General features: G+C 49.8%; 1 protein-coding gene and 2 pseudogenes across 2 annotated transcripts in view; 1 reads left to right on the top strand and 2 right to left on the bottom strand.

The window, feature by feature from the left end:
• LOC125363542 (alpha-1-antichymotrypsin-like) overlaps positions 1-22,657 on the bottom strand; it is a 50,252-nt gene that overhangs the window by 2,134 nt on the left and 25,461 nt on the right. Inside the window, exons 1-4 of one of the 2 annotated variants that reach the window (XM_048362838.1) lie at positions 10,776-10,857; positions 8,380-9,014; positions 1,787-2,060; positions 35-185 (exon numbers count right to left, since the gene is read on the bottom strand). In XM_048362838.1, coding sequence (XP_048218795.1) covers positions 35-185; positions 1,787-2,060; positions 8,380-9,013 — 1,059 coding nt within the window. In that variant the 5' untranslated portion in view covers position 9,014; positions 10,776-10,857. Of the gene's footprint in view, positions 1-34; positions 186-1,786; positions 2,061-8,379; positions 9,015-10,775; positions 10,858-22,657 lie in introns of those variants that run through there. The other variant, XM_048362839.1, reaches the window with a different exon arrangement.
• On the top strand, positions 2,405-4,246 carry LOC125363538 (annotated as a pseudogene).
• LOC125363581 lies at positions 15,655-18,797 on the bottom strand (annotated as a pseudogene).

The raw sequence follows: 22,657 nt of genomic DNA, 5'->3' as shown, positions 1-22,657 counted from the left end.
GCGGCGCCTGAACGGCTGGAAGCTGACCACTCACCTGGGTGACCTCCAGTTGCTGACGTGTTGTGATTCCTGACAGGTCAGCCTGTGTGGAGAAGGCTTCCCTGATGCCCATCTGGCGAAGAATGCTCTGCAGTTCATAGCTGCCCGAGATGGAAAACTTGGGCAGGTAGAGATCATTTATGAACCTGGAGCAGAAGACAACAGCTGAACACCACATCACATCGTAGCACCCCCTTTCTCACAGCCAGCGCTGTGTGGGTTCCTCCACATTCACCCCCTCCTTCTGTAGAGAAGACTTCATCCCTTCTCTTTCTGGAATCCCTCTTCTTCACTCAATGATTGTCTGGTAACACTTTTGAGTGTACGTAGGCCCCAGGACATGTGCCAGGGTAGAACTGGTACTCCACCTATGTCTGCTCAAGGCCTTCCTGCAGCTTAGAAAGAAGTTTCTTTCCGTGGCCTGGCTGGTCTTAGATTTATCCTGGACTTGACCCCTACTTAGACAATAGGTGTCTCTCCTGAAATGTTTCCCATATGGGCTCTGCCTGAGTTCCTGGCTCCCCCTGACTCTTCTCTCCTGCCCCATGTTTCCCACCACAAATTGGTCTCCACCAAGTAACCAGGAGATCCCCTTACAACAGCATCCAGGTCCATCAATGCTGGAAAACTAAAGAGGAGGAACGTCAGGGATTTCCAGGGTCTCCATGGCTCTGCATGGCCCTGACCTCTCCTGCTGTCCCCTCTCTTCCTGGTCTGTAGCTATCTGCCGGAGGGTTGATAACAATCATGCTGGGCTTGCTGGCTTTAGAGGGTTTGTGCTGGCTGTTCCCTGCTTTGAGACCCCTTTCCCAACTCCCATGGGCCTCTATCATGTCCCCTCCCCTTTGACCTAGCATCTGTGCTTTAACACAATTGCAAACTCCCTCCAGGTCCAGCTCCAGCCTGCTGGACACTTGGACCTTCCCAACTCTCACCTTCTTAGTTACCAAATGCTTTACTGACTTAGGTTTCTCTCTCCCTCTGCCTTTCTTCTCTTAATTACAACATGAGCTACCTAGGCTAGGAACTAGAAAACTGTGTGTTTTTGCCTCTAATATATGGTAGGACCTAAATCTATGCATAGCACGTAGTAAGTATTTAATTTTTTGTGTGTACCAGTCCTGGGCTTCAACTCAGGGCCTGGGTGCTGCCCCTGAGATATTTAGCTCAAGGTTATTGCTCTACCCCGTGAGTCATGGCTCCATTTCCAACTTTTGGTAGTTAATTGGAAATCAGAAACTCACCGCTTTTCTTTCCTACACTGGATTGAACCTTGTTCCTCATATCTCAACCTCCTGAGTTGTCAGGTTTACAAGCATGAGCCCCCATTGCTTAATAGGTGTTTAAAGTAATCACTCAGCTAATGTAGCATTGAAATGAATGACTCAGAGATGAACATAATGTTGCATGTGTGCAGAGCTGATTCTTGGAGCCTGACTCACTTTGCCTTCAAATGACCAAAGGGCTCCATCTCCTGTTTTTACCGAAACATGGGAACTGGGATTGCCTTGGAAACTTAGAATATGCTAGAAGCCATGAGAACTTCATCTTCTTGTTCTGTCTCATGTCATTAACTAAGGAAGAATAAATAATCAGGCGAGGCAGGAAATCCAAAATCACCCCAGATTCCTCCGGTGCCTGTGTGACTTTCCCAGCCCTGAGCATCAGACATGGCCGGGCCCTGAGATGAGTCACGCAGTCTCAGCGAGCTGGGAATTAGGGGAGCCGGCTGGTGGGGCAAACGCACCTGGGCTTCAGGTTGTTCCTCCACCTGGCCAAGGTCTCTGGGAGCAGCCTCGCTTCCACCTTCTGCATTTTTCCCTGGTCAGGGAGGATGAGGAGGGCGCTGGCGTTGCCTAAGTACTTCAGCTCCACCACGGTGCAGGACAGCGCCTTGTCCCGCAAGTAGGGTACGGTCAGTCTCCCAGCATTCATCATGGGCACCTGCACGGATCGGCTCTTGCTCAGGTAGAACCTGGACTCCATGGTATCCCTGGGGTCAAAGGGTGTCTTCCACTTGGCTGCAGGAAAGCAATTGATCAAAGACCATGAAAGAGCTATCTTGGTTCAGCTTCAGGGCAATGCTGGCCCCAGGATGTCCATGGCCACCCACAGCACCTCCTAGCAGGGAGCCCTGGCTGGGTTAGGAGAAATCTTTGGGCTAATGGAAAGATTCTTGGGGTTACGGACAGAACCACAAATCTGGTATGGAAAGAGGGTTGTGTTCTCCCGGGTCTCCCGCCTCCTCTGACCGAGTGGTGATTTAAGCCACGGAACGGAGTGTGGTGAAGCTGGTATTTTTTTCCCCTTCCTCATAGCTGAGCTGAGGAGCTCGCGGCAGGAGGCCTATCTGCTCCGGCCCGAGATGAACCCGGCCGCAGAAGCTGATTTCAACATCCTCCTGGCCACCGACTCTTACAAGGTTTCTCACTATAAACAATACCCACCCAACACAAGCTAAGTTTATTCCTACTTTGAAAGCCGTGAAAAGAAGACAGAAAACTCCAAAAATTAGTGACAAGTTAGCAACTCCCAGAATGCCTTTAGAAATGTAAAGAAGACATGTATATCCTTTTAGGTAAAGCAGTGACCAAAGAAAAAATCCAGGAAGCCAAAGAGGTGTACAAAGAACATTTCCAAGATGATGTCTTTAATGAAAAGGGATGGAACTACATTCTTGAGAAATACGATGGTCATCTCCCAGTAGAAGTGAAGGCTGTGCCCGAGGATGCTGTCATTCCCAGAGGAAATGTTCTCTTCACAGAGATCCAGAGTGCTACTGGCTTACAAACTGCATTGAGACTGTTCTTGTTCAATCTTGGTATCCTATCACAGTGGCCACAAATTCGAGGGAGCAGAAGAAAATATTGGCCAAATACTTATTAGAAACTTCTGGAAATTTAGATGGTCTGGAATATAAGTTACACGATTTTGGCTACAGAGGAATCTCTTCCCAAGAGACTGCTGGCATTGGGGCATCTGCTCATTTGGTTAACTTCAAAGGAGCAGATACAGTAGCAGGAATTGCTCTAATTAAAAAATATTGTGGAACAAAAGATCCTGTTCCAGGCTATTGTGTACCAGCAGAAGAACACAGTACCATAACAGCTTGGGGAAAAGATCATGAAAAAGATGCTTTTGAACATATAGTAACAGAGTTTTTATCGGTGCCTGTATCTGTGGTCAGTGATAGCTATGACATTTATAATGCATGTGAGAAAATATGGGGTGAAGGGGCTGGGAATATGGCCTAGTGGCAAGAGTGGTTGCCTCCTACACGTGAAGCTCTGGGTTCGATTCCCCAGCACCACATATATGGAAAATGGCCAGAAGGGGCGCTGTGGCTCAGATGGCAGAGTCCTAGCCTTGAGCGGGAAGAAGCCAGGGATGGTGCTCAGGCCCTGAGTTCAAGGCCCAGGACTGGCAAAAAAAAAAAAAATGTGTGTGTTATTAAAAAATATATATTTGGGGTGAAGATCTAAGACATTTAATAGTATCAAGAAGTACAGAGGCACCACTGATAATCAGACCTGATTCTGGAAATCCCCTGGACACTGTATTAAAGGTTTTGGATATTTTAGGTAAGAAGTTTTCTGTCCTTGAGAACTCCAAGGGCTACAAGTTGTTGCCACCCTATCTCAGAGTCATTCAAGGGGATGGGGTGGAGAGTAATGCCGTACAGGAGATTGTAGAAGGCATGAAACAAAAGAAGTGGAGTGTTCAAAATGTTTCCTTTGGTTCTGGTGGAGCTTTGCTACAGAAGTTGACAAGAGATCTTTTGAACTGTTCCTTTAAGTGTAGCTATGTTGTAACCACTGGCCTTGGGATTTATGTCTTCAGGGACCCGGTTGCTGATCCCAACAAAAGTTCCAAAAAGGGCCCATTATCTTTACATAGGACACCAGCTGGCAATTTTGTTACACTAGAGGTAGGAAAAGGAGACCTAGAAGAATATGGTCACGATCTTCTCCATACAGTTTTCAAGAACGGGAAGGTAACAAGAAGCTACTCCTTTGATGAAATCAGAAAAAATGCACAGCTGAATATGGAACTGGAAGCAGCACCTCATTAGGCTTTGCCTTAGGCCTGGGTGTGTATGTGTGTGGGCATGTGTAAACATGCCTGTATACACCTGTGTGTATGTAATGCGTAATGTTTATTGTATAGCTCTGTGGGAGTTCGTTGTGTTTTATGATACATTTTAGCCAGATTATTTGTTGGTTTATGGACATACTGACCTTTTTTTTCCCCAGGGTATAAGTGATCTCAGATTAAGAAATACACATAACCATGTAAAAGATTAATGCTAAAGTGAGCTTTTTAGGGCCCTTTGCCAATAGGTAATAACTCAATCTGGTATTGATGTTTTCACAAATAACAGACCTGGGAAACTTTTATATGTAAGTAAAGATCACATAAAACAGATTTGCATACAATTATCATGATTTCTTCATGTTTATATTTCACTTGTATTTTTGTACAAACAAGATGGTGTAAGATATATTTTAAGTTTCAGTGATTTAACAGTCTTTCCAACTTTCGTGATTTTTATGAGCACAGACGTTCATGAAAATAAATTACATTGCCTTTTGTCCATTAATCAGCAAATATAACATGGCCCTAACAAAGTTGTTTGTGTTATTGTACAATTTGGAAATTATGTCAAGACATACCCTCTAGAATTAGACCTCACTGCCCCTTGCGGAAGATGTACTAATCATTCTACACCAAAGAAGATAATGGTTCTTACTGGAATATCTAGGCACTGTACAGTTATATATCGTGGTCATGGTCATGTATCAGTGAAATGCCAAATTTGAAAGGCCTGCACTGCAATTTTATATATCAGTTATTGCCTGTGGCTCTAATATGCACCTCAAGATTTTAAGGAGATAATGTTTTTAGAGAGATATTCTGCTTCCACTATAGAATATATACATAAATGTAAACTATTGACAAAAGTGGAGGTAGTGTCTTCTAAAGTAATTACACTTCTGAATGTATTTTTCATATTCTATAGTCGGTATGACTGAAATGATTTACTGGAATGGGTAGTGAGTGTTCTTGTTTTAAATATTTTGATTCTGTTTTATTTTCCAATAAGTTTTTTAAAAAATTAAATTGGATATTACACTGTACGGACATCATTTATTAATTTTAAATCATATCCCTTAATAACAATCAGGTTCTTAAATAAGGATAAGTTATCCCCAGTGAAAAGCATGGTAACATGAACTTTTGATAGTAGTGTCTTGACTAAATACAGAGTTGGCTAAATTTTTAAAGTGTTCAACGCCAAAATGTTAAGTGACTAACTGCTAAATTGAGTCAGTCAGCAAAACTAGAGACCACTTTCTTGACTCATCTATGCAGGTCTGTTCTTCTAAGTCAAGGCCAGCCAGCTCTGCACCACAATCCAAATCAGACAGACTGCTCCTTTGTTTGTCAATACCTGTCTATGGATGCTTTCCCACATCAGTGGCAGAAGTTGTAACAGAGACTAAATTCAATCCACAAAGCCTTTGCACAAAATCACCACAAAGTTTGCCAGCTGTCATCAAGGAGCAGGGTTAAGAACAATGTTGGTTTGAGGGTTTGGAATTAGAAGACTAGTTTATGAAAATTTTAACAACATGGTAATAAATATGAAGTTCTAAGGCCATAAATTATCTAAGAAGTTAACCTGAGAAAAATACTTCATCTAATCCTGAGAGTTTACCTAGTTTATCTATCCTGAGAGTTTAATGAGGTAAGCTATTCTGGTCTGTGTGGCATTAAAAGGAATATAGGTTTTTACAGATAATTCTAAACACTTAGAACAATAAGTAATATTCACATTTAGTAAGCATCTTCATGCTATGATCCATAATTAGAGATTTTGGATTTTATTGTACTCATGTAAAGGTAGCATAAAAAAGACACAACTTGCGGCTGGGGATATGGCCTTGTGGCAAGAGTGCCTGCCTTGTATACATGAAGCCCTGGGTTCAATTCCCCAACGCCACATATACAGAAAGCGGCCAGAAGTGGCGCTGTGGTTCAAGTGGTAGAGTGCTAGCCTTGAGCAAAAAGAAGCCAAGGAAAGTGCTCAGGCCCTGAGTCCAAGGCCCAGGACTGGCCAAAAAAAAAAAAAAAAAAAAAAAAAGACACAACTTCACAAAGTATGTTAAAGGGCCTATAGAGAATTTAAAGTATTTATTATTACCAATAACAGCCTTTATAGCCAGGATAAGTTTTTCCCTGTGTGAACATTGGAATTATACTACAGGCAGTATTCTTTGTGTTCTGTATTTCAGAAGCCAACTTTTAAGGTATGCGAAATAAAGTCTACATTTGTACCTGAACACAGAGCAGAAGATAGAAAGGTTATTTCTGTTAGCTCTGAATTTCTCTCAATAAGCCATTGATATTTGGCCATGCCTATTCTGAGTACCAAATGGTTACTGTGATTGTCAAATAAAATTGAGCTGTGTGTCAATCTTAAATCAGCCTAACTCTTCCTGACTAGAAAGGCAAATGGCACCATTTGGGTTTGAAACATTGGTTTTGTAGTTGACATTAATGAATTAATCCTCTCTTCATATTTTAAATAGGGGTTAAGACTCTGGAGATATTTGTACCCTATACACATTATGAAGTAGAATGCTTTTATATGAATACTAATTATTGCCTTTCTTGAAGTACATTGTTATGAAAAATGTTTTGTAGTGAAATCCATCTTGGAAAATTAGGAAGAGGAAAATAGCAAAGTATTTATTGTTCTGTTTATCATAATTTAGAACTCACACTCAAGTATTTTGTAGTTTTTCATTCCATCTTTTTAACCCATGCAATGGACAATGTAAACTTTTCTCCTAGTTGTATATTGTCAGTTCTACTATGTATTTAACATCAATGATAAACATGCAATAAACATGAACATAAACCGTAGATCTATTAGTGAAAAAAAAAAGAAAGAGGGTTGTGAAAATATGACATGGTACTGGTGCTAAATGGAAGTCAGTACAAATCTCTGGGATTAGGAGAAAGGGATGGGGGTTAGAAAGTGGGGGGGGGGCAGGGGAGGAGGCAGGACAACAGAAGGTGCTGGAGGCTAGGACAAGCAGGGAACCCTTAGTTCTTAAAAATGAAGTAAGTAATTATGAGTCCCAGACACTGCAGGATGTGAACCTACAACAACAACCTCCTATCCCGCAAACACCTTAAATCTCTATTCCCCTGCCAGTGACTTGTGGGGTTTGGTGGGACCAGAAAGACAGAATGAGCTCTACCTGCAAATGGGTGCAGGGACCGTAACGAAACCCCGGGAGTTCCCTGTGGTCTCCCGGGCCATTCTACTCCAGGCGGCTGTGGGCCCAGCCAGGCCCTGTCCTCTCCTAACTCCAGCCCTGCTCCCTCTGCACTGTGCTCTCCATGACTGGCTGGGTTTCCTGTCTGTAATCTAAGACCCTCCCATCTTTCTGTCTGTGCTATCTCCGGTTCAGCCTCAGACCCAACGCCAGCCATGGCACAGTGCAGTTGGGTTTCCATCTCAGCCTCTGGGCTCTCCACATGGCTTCGTGATCCAGGGAAATCACATGGGTGTTGCTCCAGGGGTCTCAGAATGGGCTCTTGTCACCACCACCTGTGCACCAGCAGCATGGCAGGCTCAGCCCTCTGCTTTCTCCCTCCTCACCCATCAGTACTCCTCCCCCTGACTGGGTCACAGGCATTGTCCTTCAGGCTGAAGTTTGCACTGCACCCCCACCTCAACCCCCTGGCGGTTGAGGTGGGCATTGCTGGGTTGCTATCAGTGTGATCAGAATCCAGGATGCACAGAAAATGGAATTTGTTCCTCCCGGAAGCTCTTCCCCAGGTGGGGCCCTGCCATAGAAGCGCCAAGTTGTAGAACTTCAGGGTGGCCAGGCTTCTTAGGGGCCTCCTTATCTTTCCCCTTGGAGATGGCCCCTGTACCCCAGCTGGATCCCCACCAGAGATAAATCCCTCTCTTCCAGCAGAGACACGCCCGTTCATGCAGGGGCAGGCCAGGCCCACCCAGGCTTGCCGGGGCTGTGGGCCTTCCCACCATGTCCCATAGTGGCTCTGTAGGAAAGGGCGTGGACCTCGCCCAGCATGGAGCACTGGTACCTGCTGTGTTCTGGGTAAATTTAGATCAGAGTCTTGGTTAGTGAGGTGACTCAATGCTGAGGCCAGGCACCACAACCCCCATGAAGACAACTAGAGTCTGGATGGAGCCTGGGGCCTGTGTCACCCCAACCCCAGCACTTCCTGTCCAGGGCACACGGATGACCCTGAGAGCTCAGAACTCTGTTTCCTCCCCACCCCAGCACAGGCGCTCACCTTTCAAGAAGATGTAATTCACCAGAATCAGGGCTGTGTCCTGGTCCAGGTTGCCGATCAGGTCTTGGATCTTCCCGTGGGTCTCATTGCTGACAAAGTCATTGATGAGCTGCTCAGCGGCTGCAGGCTGCTCGAAGTCGGTGGGGACAACCTGGGCCGCGTACAGGGCGCGCGCATCGTCCAGGAACGAGGCCAGCACCTCCAGCTGCTCTCGGATGAACATGGCGTTGCCCATGCTGAGCTGCAGCTGCTCGCGGGGCTGGTTGAGTGTGCGCACGAGGTGCTGGAAGCCCCGGTGGATGTCGGCCACGCGGCTCTGTGTGGGGCTGAACTTCAGGCTTTTCATGATCTCTGCCAGGGTGGTTCCTCGGGCCCCCAGGCTGAGCAAGGCCACGCTGGTGGAGATGCTCACGGGGGAGAAGATGACATTCTCCCCAGGCCTCCTGAGGACCAACAGCTTGTAGAGGTCCAAGGCAAATCTGGTGTTGCTACAGGCAACGGTGCTGAGCATGTCTGCCTCCATAACCTGGTCCTGCTCCTCCTGGACTGGGATCTCTTTGTCCACTGTGCCACCGGGGTGGCAGCACACAGCCACCAAGAGCCCCAGAACCAGGGCCAGCGCCATTCCCTTCATTCTGGAAAGAAAGGAGCCTTCAAGCCTGGGAGGATCAGCTGGTGCCCTCAGCGGCCATCTCCTATGGCCTCCCACTTGCCTGCATTCTGTCCCTGCACCCTCCCCCCTCACCATTGGCTGTGTGATCTCCCCTGAAGTTCTGGAAGGTGCTGAACTGGTTACTCAACAAGTCCTGTGGTTCTTTCTACCAAAGAGGAAATTGCTAGTGTGTGTGTGTGTGTGTGTGTGTGAGAGAGAGAGAGAGAGAGAGAGAGAGAGAGAGAGAGAGAGAGAGCGAGAGAGCGAGAGATTGTTTTTATTTGTCTCCTCCTTGGTCCCAGAGCAGTCCAAGAGCCCTGCACACTTGCTGGGCTCGTCATGAAGGGGAGCGCCTAGGTTAGGTCAGGCCAGTGCCTAAATGTAGTCCAGATAAATTAAGAGCAACACACAAGCCTTCTTGGGATGGATTTGGAGCTCTGATGGCTCCAGGCAAGTTTATTGATTTCAAGTTGGTATAAAGACCCAGCAGCTGTGGAATATTCTTTCCAGCCCTCCAGGTTGGGGCGTGGTCATTTATTTCTGCCTTCAGGCTGGAAAGGCCTTCAGGTGAGGAGAAAGCAGAGCGCATGTGTGGGGGGAATGATCAGACAATCCCCCAGGGCCTCGGGTCCCCCCTTCCTGCAGCATGTCCTGTGCTCAGGGGACACAAGTGATGCAGGTGGCTGGCTCCCCGGGGTGTCCCCTAGAGTCTCCTCCTTCCACATGAGACTGGAGCTGTGCACAAGAGACCCGAGTGCAAAGCCTGTCACTAGCAACAGAGTTCCTCCCTGTCAGCCTCTGCCAGCTCTGTCCTGGCCTTCAGAGGAGAAGGGAGGGGGGGAAAGGAAGGAGATGAGGAGACAGGGAGCAGGAAGAGAGAGGAAGGAGGGCGTGAGGAGAAAGTTGAGGGAGAAAGAGGAGGAAGGGCCAAGGAGGATTGGGGGAGAGGGAGGAGGGGAGAGGAGAAGGGAGGAGCAATTAGAGGGGAGAGGGGGCAAGGGGAAAAGGAGAGAAGAGGAGGGACAGAGGAAGAGGGAGAGAGAGAGAGAGAGGGCTGGAGAGACAGAGGAGTGGGGGCAGAGGAAAAGAGGAAGAGAGGCAGAGGTGAGGGGACTGCCATCCTGGAAATCCTTTCTGGAACCCTGGGAACAGTGGTAGCTTGGTTGTCTCTAGTGTTGTTTCCTCTCTGTGGCAAGCACTGCTTTAGGAATAGGTTCAACAACAATATCCCCACCCTACCATCTGTTAATTTCAGTTCTCCACAGTGGAGGTTTGGCTCTATTGCTGAGAGTGCTCTCTCTTTCTCTCTCTCTCTCTCTCTTTCTCTCTCTCTTCATGGCTGACAGGGGAGACTGGTTGAGACCTGGAGACCCTACCCCAGTGATGCACTTCCCATGGGATCCCCCAACCCACTGTGGGGCTTTCGATGTCTTCCCCCAGTGGCCCATTTCCACAACCCCGCTCCTGACAGAGGCTGCAGTGCCAGGCCGGGGCGTGGCAGCTCCCCTCTCCTTCCAGTGATGCACACAGAGCCCACAGGCACCATCATCCCGCCCTGCCCCCTCTGCAGGTGTGCACACATCTATCTGGACGGACCCTCTCCCACCACGTCCCACAACTGTCCCGACTCCCACCCTGCAGCCCTGGGCTCGGTGCCTAGACCCCCACCCTCCACAAGTCCTGGGTTCCAGACCACAGCCAGCACCACCCAGCAGCAACGGGGCCTTCACTCCCAGGGACAAACCTCAGCGTTGCCTGTGCAGAGCTGCTGTCCAGAGCGAGATCGTCACCCAGCTGGAATGCAGGGGTTTCTGGACTGATCTCTAATGGCTTTTTATGCCTGTGAAGAGCTCCTCCTCCTACTGCTTAGGAAATGCTGACAAGGACAATCGATGCTGTGTTCCAAATGGAAATGGCCAGATGATCACTTCTTGTAAACAGGAAATCTACTGGGGATATCCAGTTACATGACCCTCCGCCAATCCTGTTCTTTATAAACAACATCACAATCCCTTTTTATCTCCTAAATATGCTTTCTGTTCATGAATGGTCACAGAGGCATTTGGACAAACCTTGTACGTATGAAGAAAGAGAGGAGTGCCATGTAACTCACATGTTGGTGGACTTATTTCCAACTCACTATTTAAAGTTATCTGTGTTTGGAAAACAAAATTCTGTGTTTCGGAGAATTTTTTAAGGTGTGACACTGATCAAGATGAACTGTCCTCATAAACAGACATGTTGAACTGAAACCCCTCCGTACAACTACTTACAAATAATTCTTTTACACAAAGTAAAAGCAGAACCATCTTTACTTGTGCACCTGCACGCACTGTGCGTGTGAGTGTAGGTGTGTGTGTGCGTGTGTGTAGTTGTATGTGTGTGTTTGACTATGTCTCTCCGTGCACATTTAGATACAGTAGGTTGTCTGTTCCCCGGGGTTTGGGGTTTCACAGCTCTGTCCCTCCCCTCATGCTCACCTAGAGTAGTGGGCAGCAGGATGTCCAGAGAACCCTTGCTAGGGGGCCCCAGTTCCCCGGCTCTCTGGGTCATTGGGGTCTCCTTTGCCTTGGCCTCCTACCTCCCCTGCCTCTTCGGCTGCTTCAAGTTGAATAACTTTGACATTCAGGTCTCCTCCTACTTCATTTCGGGCCTTCCTTGGGCTCCTAACCAAACTCTCCTCCATGACAGCTCCTGAGAAACCTGGATGGAATCCTCTCAGGTTTCACAAAGTCTGGTTTGGAAACCACTGGATTAGCAGAGAGCTGATACCTTGGGCCTGAGGGCTGTGGTCTGTTTCCTGAGGCTGCTACTCACTACCTGTGTGACCTCTGGTCCTTATGTCTGGCCTTCCTGATGTCAAAGAGGCATGATGATGGGAAGGAAGCAGGCAGCACATTCTGAGAAATGCACTGCTGGCTAGTCTCCAGCTTGGATAAACACCGTGGACTGTCCTTTCAGAGTCAGATGAGGTTGGGTCCCAGTGGCTCATATCTGGAATCCTAGATTCTTAGGAGGCTGAGATCTGACGATTGTTGTTTGAAGCCCCCCAGTCCAGAAGGTCTTTGAGACTCTCATCTCCATTCACCAGCAGAAAGCCAAAGGCGAAGCTGTGGCCCCACTGGTAGAGTGCCAAACTGGAGTGACAAAGCTAAGCAACAGTGCCCAGATCCTCAATTGAATACACACTACCAGCCCACTCACAAACACACACATCACAAGCATTCAGTTTAGATCCATCCCTCTATGAATAACTGTTTTGTGTTCTTCAGGTCTCTGAATATTGTCACCATTGAATACATATTTAATTTGATTGTTTAGTTGAGTTGAGGATAGATTTCTTGCATGCTAAATGGACTCTTGCATGCTAAAGTGGATTGGTATTGTAGCTTCACCTTGTCATGAAGCCAGGCTCCTTCGTTCTCATTTCTCTGCCACCCAGTGGATTTTGCAGGCACCATGTATACAGGCTGCTGTGTGTGTGGCACAGTGCTTTCCAGGGACCAAGAGAAAGGAAGGGAATTGCAAAAAAGCAAAGCACAGGCCATCTAAGGCAGCATCTAGAACCCTCCAGATCCAGCTCCTCCTCTTATAACAGGGGATGTTAGATGTTGGACTGCTTAGGTCAGATCCAGCCACTCTCTCCATCACATCTGATTACGAATCATGTAATAGTGAAGGGCAGAGAAAGGAGAACACCCATTTCCACAGGATTTCTCTTCCTGTGGATTTCCCCTTCCTAAAACCTACTCAACTTGTCCAGAGTCCTCCCTCTGTCCTCCCCCACACCTCCACCCTCCTTTTCGTTGGAAGTCATATTTGATCAGCCCTCTGATTAGGCCCACAGATACTTCCTACCAATAGAAATATGAATGACCTTGGAGGGGAAACTTTGGTCCTGGCCAATAATGTAAGAAGGAATCAGAAGAGACACCCTGAGCAAGAACCATCAGGCTCAGCCCCTCTTGGTTTCCTGACGTTGTGAGACAATACGTGTTTATTCTCACAAGTTGTGGTGTTGGGTTATTTCTTCCTGGCAGTTCATGACTCAGCCATGTACACTGCCTTTCCGTGGCTCATTATATCAGAAGAGAAATTTAAGGAATTTTTAAGACGGCCAGACAATGTCATAGCACAAACCCTGGGCAGATATGTCACTAGATGTGAGTCCCCATTTCTCCTCCTTGTGCAAATTTGCTTTCTGTCCCTCATCCCACAGGTGCCTCAGGACTGGGATTGTAGTCCTGGCCTTCATGATTGTTCTCTTGTCTAGGCTTAAGAGCTGTCCCACCCTCCGGCAGACATGGGTTGCATTGACTGTTCTTTCTGCTCTACAGGGGAGAAGACAATCCCAGGAGGTCACTAGTCAGAATGAGAGCAGGGTTGCTGAACCTCCAGTCCACGCACACACCCTGTCCAGCAAGCACAGCCCACTCCTGGCTGACCTGGGCCCAGCATGGCTGACACAGCAGCCCCTGGGCTTCAGTTCCCTGCTGAGGTCACCCGAGGGCAGGGGAGGCTGGATGCAGCCAGCTCAGAGCCTGGGCCTCTTCTGTGGCAGCCCACCACAGGGCCTTGGGGAAGACGAGGACCTGGGGTCTGCTTGTTGTGATCACATGCCTTGGACTTCTCTGCTTGCTAGGATTCCATTGGACGTGGAGGTGAGGAGCAAGGGGCATGCCTGGTGATCTTCTGTGACATCGTCTGCCTCCCAGGACCAGAAGGGCTACGGGGACACTGTGCTTCAAGGCCTCCATTAACCACAGGGGCCTCTGGCTCGGCTCCCCAGAGCAGCCCCTCACATTGCCCCAATGAACCACAATGCTAACCCCAGTTGGTTGGTTATATCTTTTCTTGTCTTGCTTTTTAGGTTTGAGACCTGGACCCAACTTGGTGTCTGATGCTTTCACTCACTGGCTAGCACTCCACCAACTGGGCCACAACTCCCACTCCTGTTGGGAACTTCTTGAGGGCTGGAGAATGGACTGGCTGGCCAGAGGCTCCTAGCAGCAGGAAGGTGGGGCTCGCGGGACAGAAGGCACAAGGTCAGATGACCACAGGGGTCCCGCCTGCTCTTGACACTGTGAGTGTCTGAGCTCACAGTGTATTGAGGGACATCCTTTTCCAGGGTTGGGGGCGGGGTGGGAGTTCCAGGGAATTCCTCGGGCAGAGACAAAGAGGAGACACCCAGGAGAGAGTTCTTTCAGTGGGGACAAGGAGCAATGCGACATTGAGTGACTACAGTCATCTACACCCTAGAGCCACGCCCACGAGGCAAGGAAAGGGTTGGACTGGCTGTTCTTCTCGCTTCCTGTCCTGCAGCCTTAGTGAGCTTGAGTCACTGCGGAACACACGTGGTGGAATGCACTGAATGCTCTACATTCTGCATATTTAAATTATGGGACCTTCAGGAAGAAAAAGAAAAGCACACTTTTCTTTGTGCTGGTATTTCCACAGAGGAGCTGCAGCGGGGTGGGAGTTGGGGGCCCTGATTGTGGGGACACTCTGCCACAGGCTGGGGGAATGGATGGAATACAACAGAAAAAGGAAGACACCCATGGGGACAGCTCATCTGTCTCTTTCCCTCTCTTTTTCTTGGCCACCATGCCAGAAGCAGCTCTGCTACCCTTCAGTCTTCAGACACAGAACCCCATGTGTTTCCAGATCGTTCATCCATCCTCCCTCAGGTTGTGATAACTCCAACTGTTATAACAACTAATTCCATGGCCTTGGGGATAGTACAGGTGTCTCTGTGCTGCCATTTCCTCAGCTGTGAGTGGATTAGTAATAACTTCTAGGTCAGAGCCCATCACAGCGTCTCAATGAGTCATCTCCAGGTGGCTGTAGGAGGATTTTTAGTAGTACTGCACGAGGAGAGACAAGGACCACTGTTGTGTCTGGAGGGCACAGCTGTCAACGCCCAGATGTGTGCTCATTGCTCCTAGGCTCCCCCGTGTGTTCTGATGCAAAGGTCACAGGGCATTGGTCAGGTGAAGTCCTTCTGTGAACCCAGAAATCGCCATTGGCAATCAGTTGGAGGAGTTGGGAGGAGTGGTGGACAGAAGGGGGGTCCCAAAAACTGGTCCTCAGCAGCTGCAGGAGTGAAAGATCCAGGGTGTCTAGAGCCCCAGCAAGAGGCCATGGGGGATACAACCTGGGGAACTGGAGGGGAAATACTGAACTCACATCAAGACACCAGGTGACACCAGAGTTAGGAAGGGGCTTTGAGCAACAGATGCCCAGCTCACTGCTGGACCTGAGATCCAAGTGGAGTTGACTTTGTGCTAATGTGGACCCAACCAGGCTGTTGAAGCTGAAGATAGAAAGGGTGCGAGCTTGGGTTGGGACTGAGCTGCTCACGTGGTGGGGGGAGTGGCTTTGCAGGAGAGGCAGACAGACACTGAAAAGCATGTGGTCAGGATGGAGGGGCACAGGAACAGTGTCCAGGCCTAGGGTGAGGGTTTACTGTGGCCAGAGCCCCAAGAGGAGCCATGTGGTTGTCACAGAGTCACTGCCACCTCCCCAGTGTGGCCCTGGACACTGGGCACACGGAGCATGGGCTGCACACATGGGCCTGCGTGTTAGATGTATAGCCCTGCTCCTCAGTAAAGCCCACAGCTCAGTTAGGAGCTCTGTGACTGACTGGGGTTGACCACTTTGCCTAGAAAGAGAATGGTGTCACTGTTTTTGTCGTAGACATTCATAAGAAAGGGCCTGTCGAATCGTAAAATTGTTGGGAACCGTATTGCACTACGACGTCTGATTATCACTGAGGTGGTGGCCACGGCTTCAGTGCCTTCCTCTGCCACATCAAGCAGAGCGCGGTGCACCACCTGTGGGGACACCAGAGTGTTACTGATGACAGCCAGGGGTGCAGGAGGAGGTAGCTGGCCCGAGGACCACCAGGGGACACCCCTGTGCCAAGCGTCACCCAGTGGCCTGTCTCCTTGCTCTTCCTCCCTCCACCAGCTGGCTGCTTGTGCAGTCTGAGATGCACAGGCAGAAGAGATTCCCTCAGAGCCACAGGGCTGAAGGTGAGGCGCCCTGACCACGGTCTTCTGTGTCTGAGCCCAGAAACTGCCCTGTCCCTAAAGTTCACTGCTGTGAGGAGGGTCGGGGCAAAACCGGGTATTTTTCTGTCAGCAGCTTCCACCTTGAAGCTGCCATGCCTGTGCTGGCCAGGGGCAGCATGCCTGCTCCAGCCAGAAGGGGGCGCTCCCCCATGTGGCATGGGACAAGGCTGCTGGAAGCAGCTAGGCACTCCCTTCTCCTTTCCACAGGTCTAAGCCTGGGCTCAGGGGCCCAGGATGTTGGGGTTGCAGTGGAGTTGCAGTATTGCTCCTTTGTTCTCATTGACATGCTTCTAGAAATGCAGTTAGAAGGTCCCCCCATGCCTTCTTTCAGGCTCTCAGCATACAATATTTACTCTACCGTTCTAGTCACTTCTCCATTTGAGCTCTCCTACCTCATTGGGTCCTTGGTAGTAGCTGGGAATTCTTGCCCTAACAAGAGGATAGGGGAAGGCCTGTGTCCTCACAGTGGAGTGTGCCTGATGCCTGCAGCTGTTCAAGGCCAAGGCCAGGCTCTTTCCCATGCTGGGCTTCTGGAGGGGCATCCAGTTACAAGGCAGTGGGGTGGGGGAGGGAGCCGCTGGCATTGCATTATGGCAGGAGGAGGAGCAGGGCAGGGGCCTGGCTGTCCTGGGGGAGGGTATGCCCTAGGTGGGTGACTGGATGTGGGGAAGTGGAAGTGTCTGTCCACATTCACCAGTCCCCTCCCCAAGTGCTCACTGGCCCATTCAAGCCCAGGCATGGTGCCTGAACAGCTGGAAGCTGACCACTCACTTGGTGACCTGTAGTTCCTGATGTGCTATGATTCCTGACAAGTCACTCTGTGTGGAGAAGGCTTCCCTGATGCCCATCTGGGTAAGAATGCTCTGCAGTTCATAGCTGCCCAAGATGGAAAACTTGGGCAGGTAGATGGTGAGGGTGAACACCACATTGTATCACCCCCTGTCTCTCAGCGAGGGCTGTTTGGGTTCCCCCACCATCACCCTCATCCTGTTGACAGAAGACCTCATCCCTTCCCTTTCTGGAATCCCTCTTCTTTACTCCTTGATTGTCTGGTAACACTTGTGAGTGTTCGTAGGCCCCAGGACATGTGCCACGGTTGAACTGGTACTCCACCTAAGTCTGCTCAATGCCTTCCTGCAGCTTAGAAGTTTTGATCCATGGCCTGGCTGGTATTAGATGTATCTAGGGCTTGACCCCTACTTAGACAATATGTGTGCCTCCTTAAATTCTGTCCATAGGGGCTCTGCCTGGTTCCCCCTGACTGTCCTGTCCTGCTCCATGATTAACCCCACAAACTCTTCCTCACCAACAGTGTCCGGATCCATCTCTCCTGGAAAACCTCAGAGGAGGAAGGCCAGGGATTTTCAGGGGTCTCCATGGATCTGCATGGCCCTGACCTCTCCTCTCTCCCCACTCTTCCTTATGTGCAGCTATCTGGCAGAGGGCTTTAGTGGCTTTGTGCTGGCTCTTCCCTGGTTTGGGACCCCTTCCCCAACTCCTATGGGACTCTGTCACCTCCCCTCTCCTCTGACCTGTGACTCTTGCACATCACCTAGCATCTGTGCTCTGACACAATTACAAACTCCCTCCAGGTCCAGCTCCAGCCTGCCAGACACGTGGACCTTCCCTACTGTCACCTCCCAATTTACCAAATGCTTTACTGACTTTCGTTTCTGTTTTTCTCTCTCCTTCTAATTCCCTTCTCTCAATTACAACATAAGCTACCCAGAGTAGGAATTAGAAAATCGTATGGTTTTTTTTGTAAAGTAATCTTAGGATCTAAATTTATGCTTAGGACATAATAAGTATATCTTTTCTTGTATGTATAAGTCCTGGGCTTCAACTCAGGTCCTGCATGCTGTCCCTGCGTTATTCAGCTGAAGGTTGTTGCTCTACCACTTGAGCCACCACTCCACTTCCAACTTTTTGATGACTAATTGGAAGTAAGAATCTCCTAGCATTGTTTGCATGGGCTGGTTTTGAATCTTGATCCTCATATCTCAACCTCCTGAGTTGTCAGGATTACAAGCTGAGCCAGCAATGCCTGGCTTAGTAGGTGGTTAAAGTAATCACTCAGCTAAAGCAGCATTGAAATGAATAACTCATAGATTAACGTAATGGTGCATGTGTGCAGAGCTGATTCTTGGAGCCTGACTCACTTTGCCTTCAAATGACCAAAGTGCTCCATCTTCTTCTGTTTGTACCCACACATGGGGACTGAGATTCCCTTGGAAATTGCTCATGAAATTAGAATATGCTAGCCGCCATGAGAGCTTCATCTCTTGTTCTGTCTGATGTCATAAACTAAGGAAGAATAAACCATCAGGTGAGACAGCAGAGCAAAAACCCACCAGATTCCTCCGGTGCCTGTGTGACTTTCCTACCCCTGAGCATCAGACATAGCAGGGCCCTGAGATGAGTCACGCAGTCTCAGCGAGCTGGGAATTAGGGGAGCCGGCTGGTGGGGCAAACGCACCTGGGCTTCAGGTTGTTCCTCCACCTGGCCAGGGTTTCTGGGAGCAGCTCAGCTTCTACCATCTGCATTGTTCCCTGGTCAGGGAGGATGAGGAGGGCGCTGGCGTTGCCTAAGTACTTCAGCTCCACCACGGTGCAGGACATCGCTTCGTCCCTCAAGTAGGGCACGGTCAGGTCCTCAACCTTCATCATGGGCACCTGCACAGATCAGCTCTTGCTCAGGTAGAACTTAGACTGGAAGCTATCTTCAGGGTCAAAGGGTGTCTCCCAATTGCCTGCAGGCAAGCAATTGATCAGAGACCATGAGAGAGACATCTTGTTCAGCTTTGGAGCAATGCTGGCCCCAGGTGTCTACAGCCACCCACAGTCCCTCCTAGTGGAGAGCCATGGCTGGGTTAGGAGAAATACTTAGGCAAATGAAAAGGCCCTTGTGGTTCAGTTGACATCTAGATGAAGTCATTGATGAGCTGCTCAGTGGCTGCAGGCTGCTCGAAGTCGGTGGGGACAACCTGGGCCGCGTACAGGGTACGTGCATCGTCCAGGAACGAGGCCAGCACCTCCAGCTGCTCTCGGATGAACATGGCGTTGCCCATGCTGAGCTGCAGCTGCTCGCGGGGCTGGTTGAGTGTGCGCACGAGGTGCTGGAAGCCCCAGTGGATGTCGGCCACGGGGCTCTGTGTGGGGCTGAACTTCAGGCCTTTCATGATCTCTGCCAGGGTGGTTCCTCGGGCCCCCAGGCCGAGCAAGGCCACACTGGTGGAGATGCTCATGGGGGAGAAGATGACATTCTCCCCAGGCTTCCTGAGGACCAACAGCTTGTAAAGGTCCAAGGCAAATTGGGTGTTGCTAGTGGAAATGGTGCTGACCATGTCTGCCTGCATAGCCTTGTCCTGCTCCTCCCGGTCTGGGCTCTCCTTATCCATTGTGCCTCCGGGTTGTGTCATACAACCAAAAAGAGACCTAGAACCAGGACATTCTCTTCAGTGTGAATAGCAAGAGGTCTTTAGCCTGGGAGGAGCAGCTGTTGTCCTGAGCAGTCATCTCCTATGTCCTCCCACTCTGCCAGCATTCTGTCTCTGTACCTCACATTGGCTGTGTGATCTCCCATGGAAGGTTATGGAAGGTGCTGCACTGGTTATTCAACAGGTCCTATGTCTCTTTCAACCAAGGAGGAAAGTGCTATTATTGCTACTGTGTGTGTGTGTGTGTGTGTGTGTGTGTGTGTGTGTGTGTGTGTGGTCTACAGGAGGAAACTGGAAGGCAGAGTCATGAGAAAAGAGTAGAAAAGAGGAAGTTTGTTTTTTTTTTTTTTTGTCTCTTCCGTGTCCCCAGATGAGTTCAAGAGTACTGCACACTTAGTGGGCTCTCCATGAAGGGCAACGCCTAGACCAGGCCAGGCCAATGTCTACATGTAGTACAGAGTATATGAGAGCAACACACAAGCATGCTTGGGCAGGAATTGGAGTTCTGATGGCCCGCCAAATTGTTCTTTTGACTTGCAGTTGGCAAAAGACTTGGGGGCTATGCAATATTCCTGCCATGCCTACCATATTAGGCTGTCATTTATTTCTACCTTCAGGCTGGAAAGGCCTTCAGGTGAGGAGAAAGCAGAGCGCATGTGTGGGGGGAAGGATCAGACAATCCCCCAAGGCCTTGGATCCCCCCTTCCTGCAGCATGTCTTGTGCTCAGGTGACACAAGTGATGCAGGTGGCTGGCTCCCCGGGGCGTCCCCTAGAGTCGCCTCCTTCCACATGAGACTGGAGCTGTGCACAAGTGACCCGAGTGCAAAGCCTGTCACTAGCAACAGACTTCCTCACTGTCCGCCTCTGCCAGCTCTGTCCTGGCCTTCAGAGGAGAAGGGAGGAGGGGAAAGGAAGGAGATGAGGAGACAGGGAGCAGGAAGAGAGAGGAAGGAGGGTGTGAGGAGAAAGTTGAGGGAGAAAGAGGAGGAAGGGCCAAGGAGGATTGGGGGAGAGGGAGGAGGGAAGAGGAGAAGGGAGGAGCAATTAGAGGGGAGATGGGGCAAGGGGAAAGGAGAGAAGAGGAGGGAGAGAGGAAGAGGGAGACAGAGGGAGAGAGAGGGAGAGGGAGGGAGAGACAGAGGAGGGGGGCAGAGGAAAAGAGGAAGAGGAGCAGGGGTGAGGGGCCTGGCATCCTGGAAATCTTTTCTCGAATCCCGGGGAAAGTGGTGGCCTGGTTGTCTCTAGTGTTTGTTTCCTCTCTGTGGCAACCACTGTTTTAGGAATAGGTTCAACAACAGTATCCCCACCGCACCCCGCTGTTCATTTCAGTTCTCCACACTGGAGGTCTGGCTCTATTGCTGAGAGCTCTCTCTCTCTCTCTCTCTGTCTCTCTGTCTCTCTGTCTCTCTGTCTCTCTGTCGCTCTGTCTCTGTCTCTCTGTCTCTCTCTCTCTCTCTCTTTCACTTCATGGCTGACCGAGGAGCCTGCTTGAGACCTGGGACACCCCACCTCACCCTACCACACTTCCCATGGGATCCCCCAACCCACTGTGGGGCTTTCGATGTCTTCCCCCAGAGGCCCATTTCCACAACCCCGCTCCTGACAGAGGCCCCAGTGCCAGGCCAGGGCGTGGCAGCTCCTCTCTCCTTCCAGTGATGCACACAGAGCCCACAGGCACCATCATCCCGCCCTGCCCCCTCTGCAGGTGTGCACACATCTATCTGGACCGACCCTCTCCAACCAAGTCCCAGAACTGTCCCAACTCCCATCCCGGGGCCCTAGAATCGGTGCCTAGACCCCCACCCTCCACAAGTCCTGGGTTCCAGACCACAGCCAGTGCCACCCAGCACCCACGGGGCCTTCACTCCCAGGGACAAACCTCAGCAATGCCTGCCCAGAGCTGCTGTCCAGAGGGAGATGGTCACCCAGCCGGAATGCAGGGGTTTCTGGAGTGATTCCTAATGGCTATTTATTCTCGTGCATGGCTCCTCCTCCTCCTGCTTAGGAAATGCTATCTGGGATGATCAGCAGCATGTTACTTCCTCTGAATTGCAAATCTCTGTGGATAGCCAGGGACAGGAATCTCCTCCCCACCCTAACAGCTGTTCTGTTAAAGAAAAAATCACAAGCATCACCACCACCCCATCCCCTTGCTCAATGTGCTTTTTGTTTATGAAATGCTCATAGAGGCACATGGGAAAACCTATGTATGTATGGAAAAAGACAGTAGAGCTATGCAATTAGCATATTGATGGACTTACTTTGAAGTCCCTTTTTAAGATGATCTGTGTGGAACTGAAAGCCCCTTGTACAAGTACTTAAAGACTATTTTTTAATGTAAAAGCTGACACATCTGTATTTGTGCACCCGCATGTGTGTGTGTGTCCGTGTGTGTGTGTGTGTCCGTGTGTGTGTGTGTGTCCGTGTGTGTGTGTGTGTGTCAGTGTGTGTGTGCTATTTAGGTACAGTAGGGTATCCTTCTCTGGGGTTGCTTGGCCTCAGGCTCTGCCCCTCCTGACATGGGAATCTAGAGACAGGGGAGGGCAGGGTGTCCAGAGATTTCTTGCTAAGGGGCCCCAGTCCTTTGGCTTTGTGGGTCTTTGGGGCCTCCTTTGCCTTGGCCTCCTTCCTCCCCTGCCTCCTTGGCTGCTTCAAGCTCAGTAACTTTGATGTTCAGGTCTCCTCCTACTTCATCTCAGTCCTGCCTTGGGCTCCTAAAAAAAACGGCCTTTCATGACAACTCCTGAGAAACCTGGTGGAATCCCTCCAGGTTCCACAAAGTCAGGTTTGGAAACCTCTGGATTAGCAGAGAACTGATAGCTTGGGCCTGAGGGCTGTGGTCTGTTTCCTGAGGCTGCTACTCACTACCTGGGTGACCTCTGGTCCTTATGTCTGGCCTTCCTGATGTCTAAGAGGCAAGGTGATGGGAAGGAAGCAGTCAGCACATTCTGAGAAATGCACTGCTGGCTAGTCTCCAGCTTGGATAAACACCGTGGACTGTCCTTTCAGAGTCAGATGAGGTTGGGTCCCAGTGGCTCATACTTGTAAGCTTATGTACATAAGAGGCTGAGTTCTGACGATTGTGGTTTGAAGCCACCCAGTCCACAAAGTCTGT

Source organism: Perognathus longimembris, chromosome 14, assembly GCF_023159225.1.
Source record: "Perognathus longimembris pacificus isolate PPM17 chromosome 14, ASM2315922v1, whole genome shotgun sequence".
Taxonomy (NCBI): Eukaryota; Metazoa; Chordata; class Mammalia; order Rodentia; family Heteromyidae; genus Perognathus; species Perognathus longimembris.
This window is presented reverse-complemented; position numbering and strand designations above follow the sequence as displayed.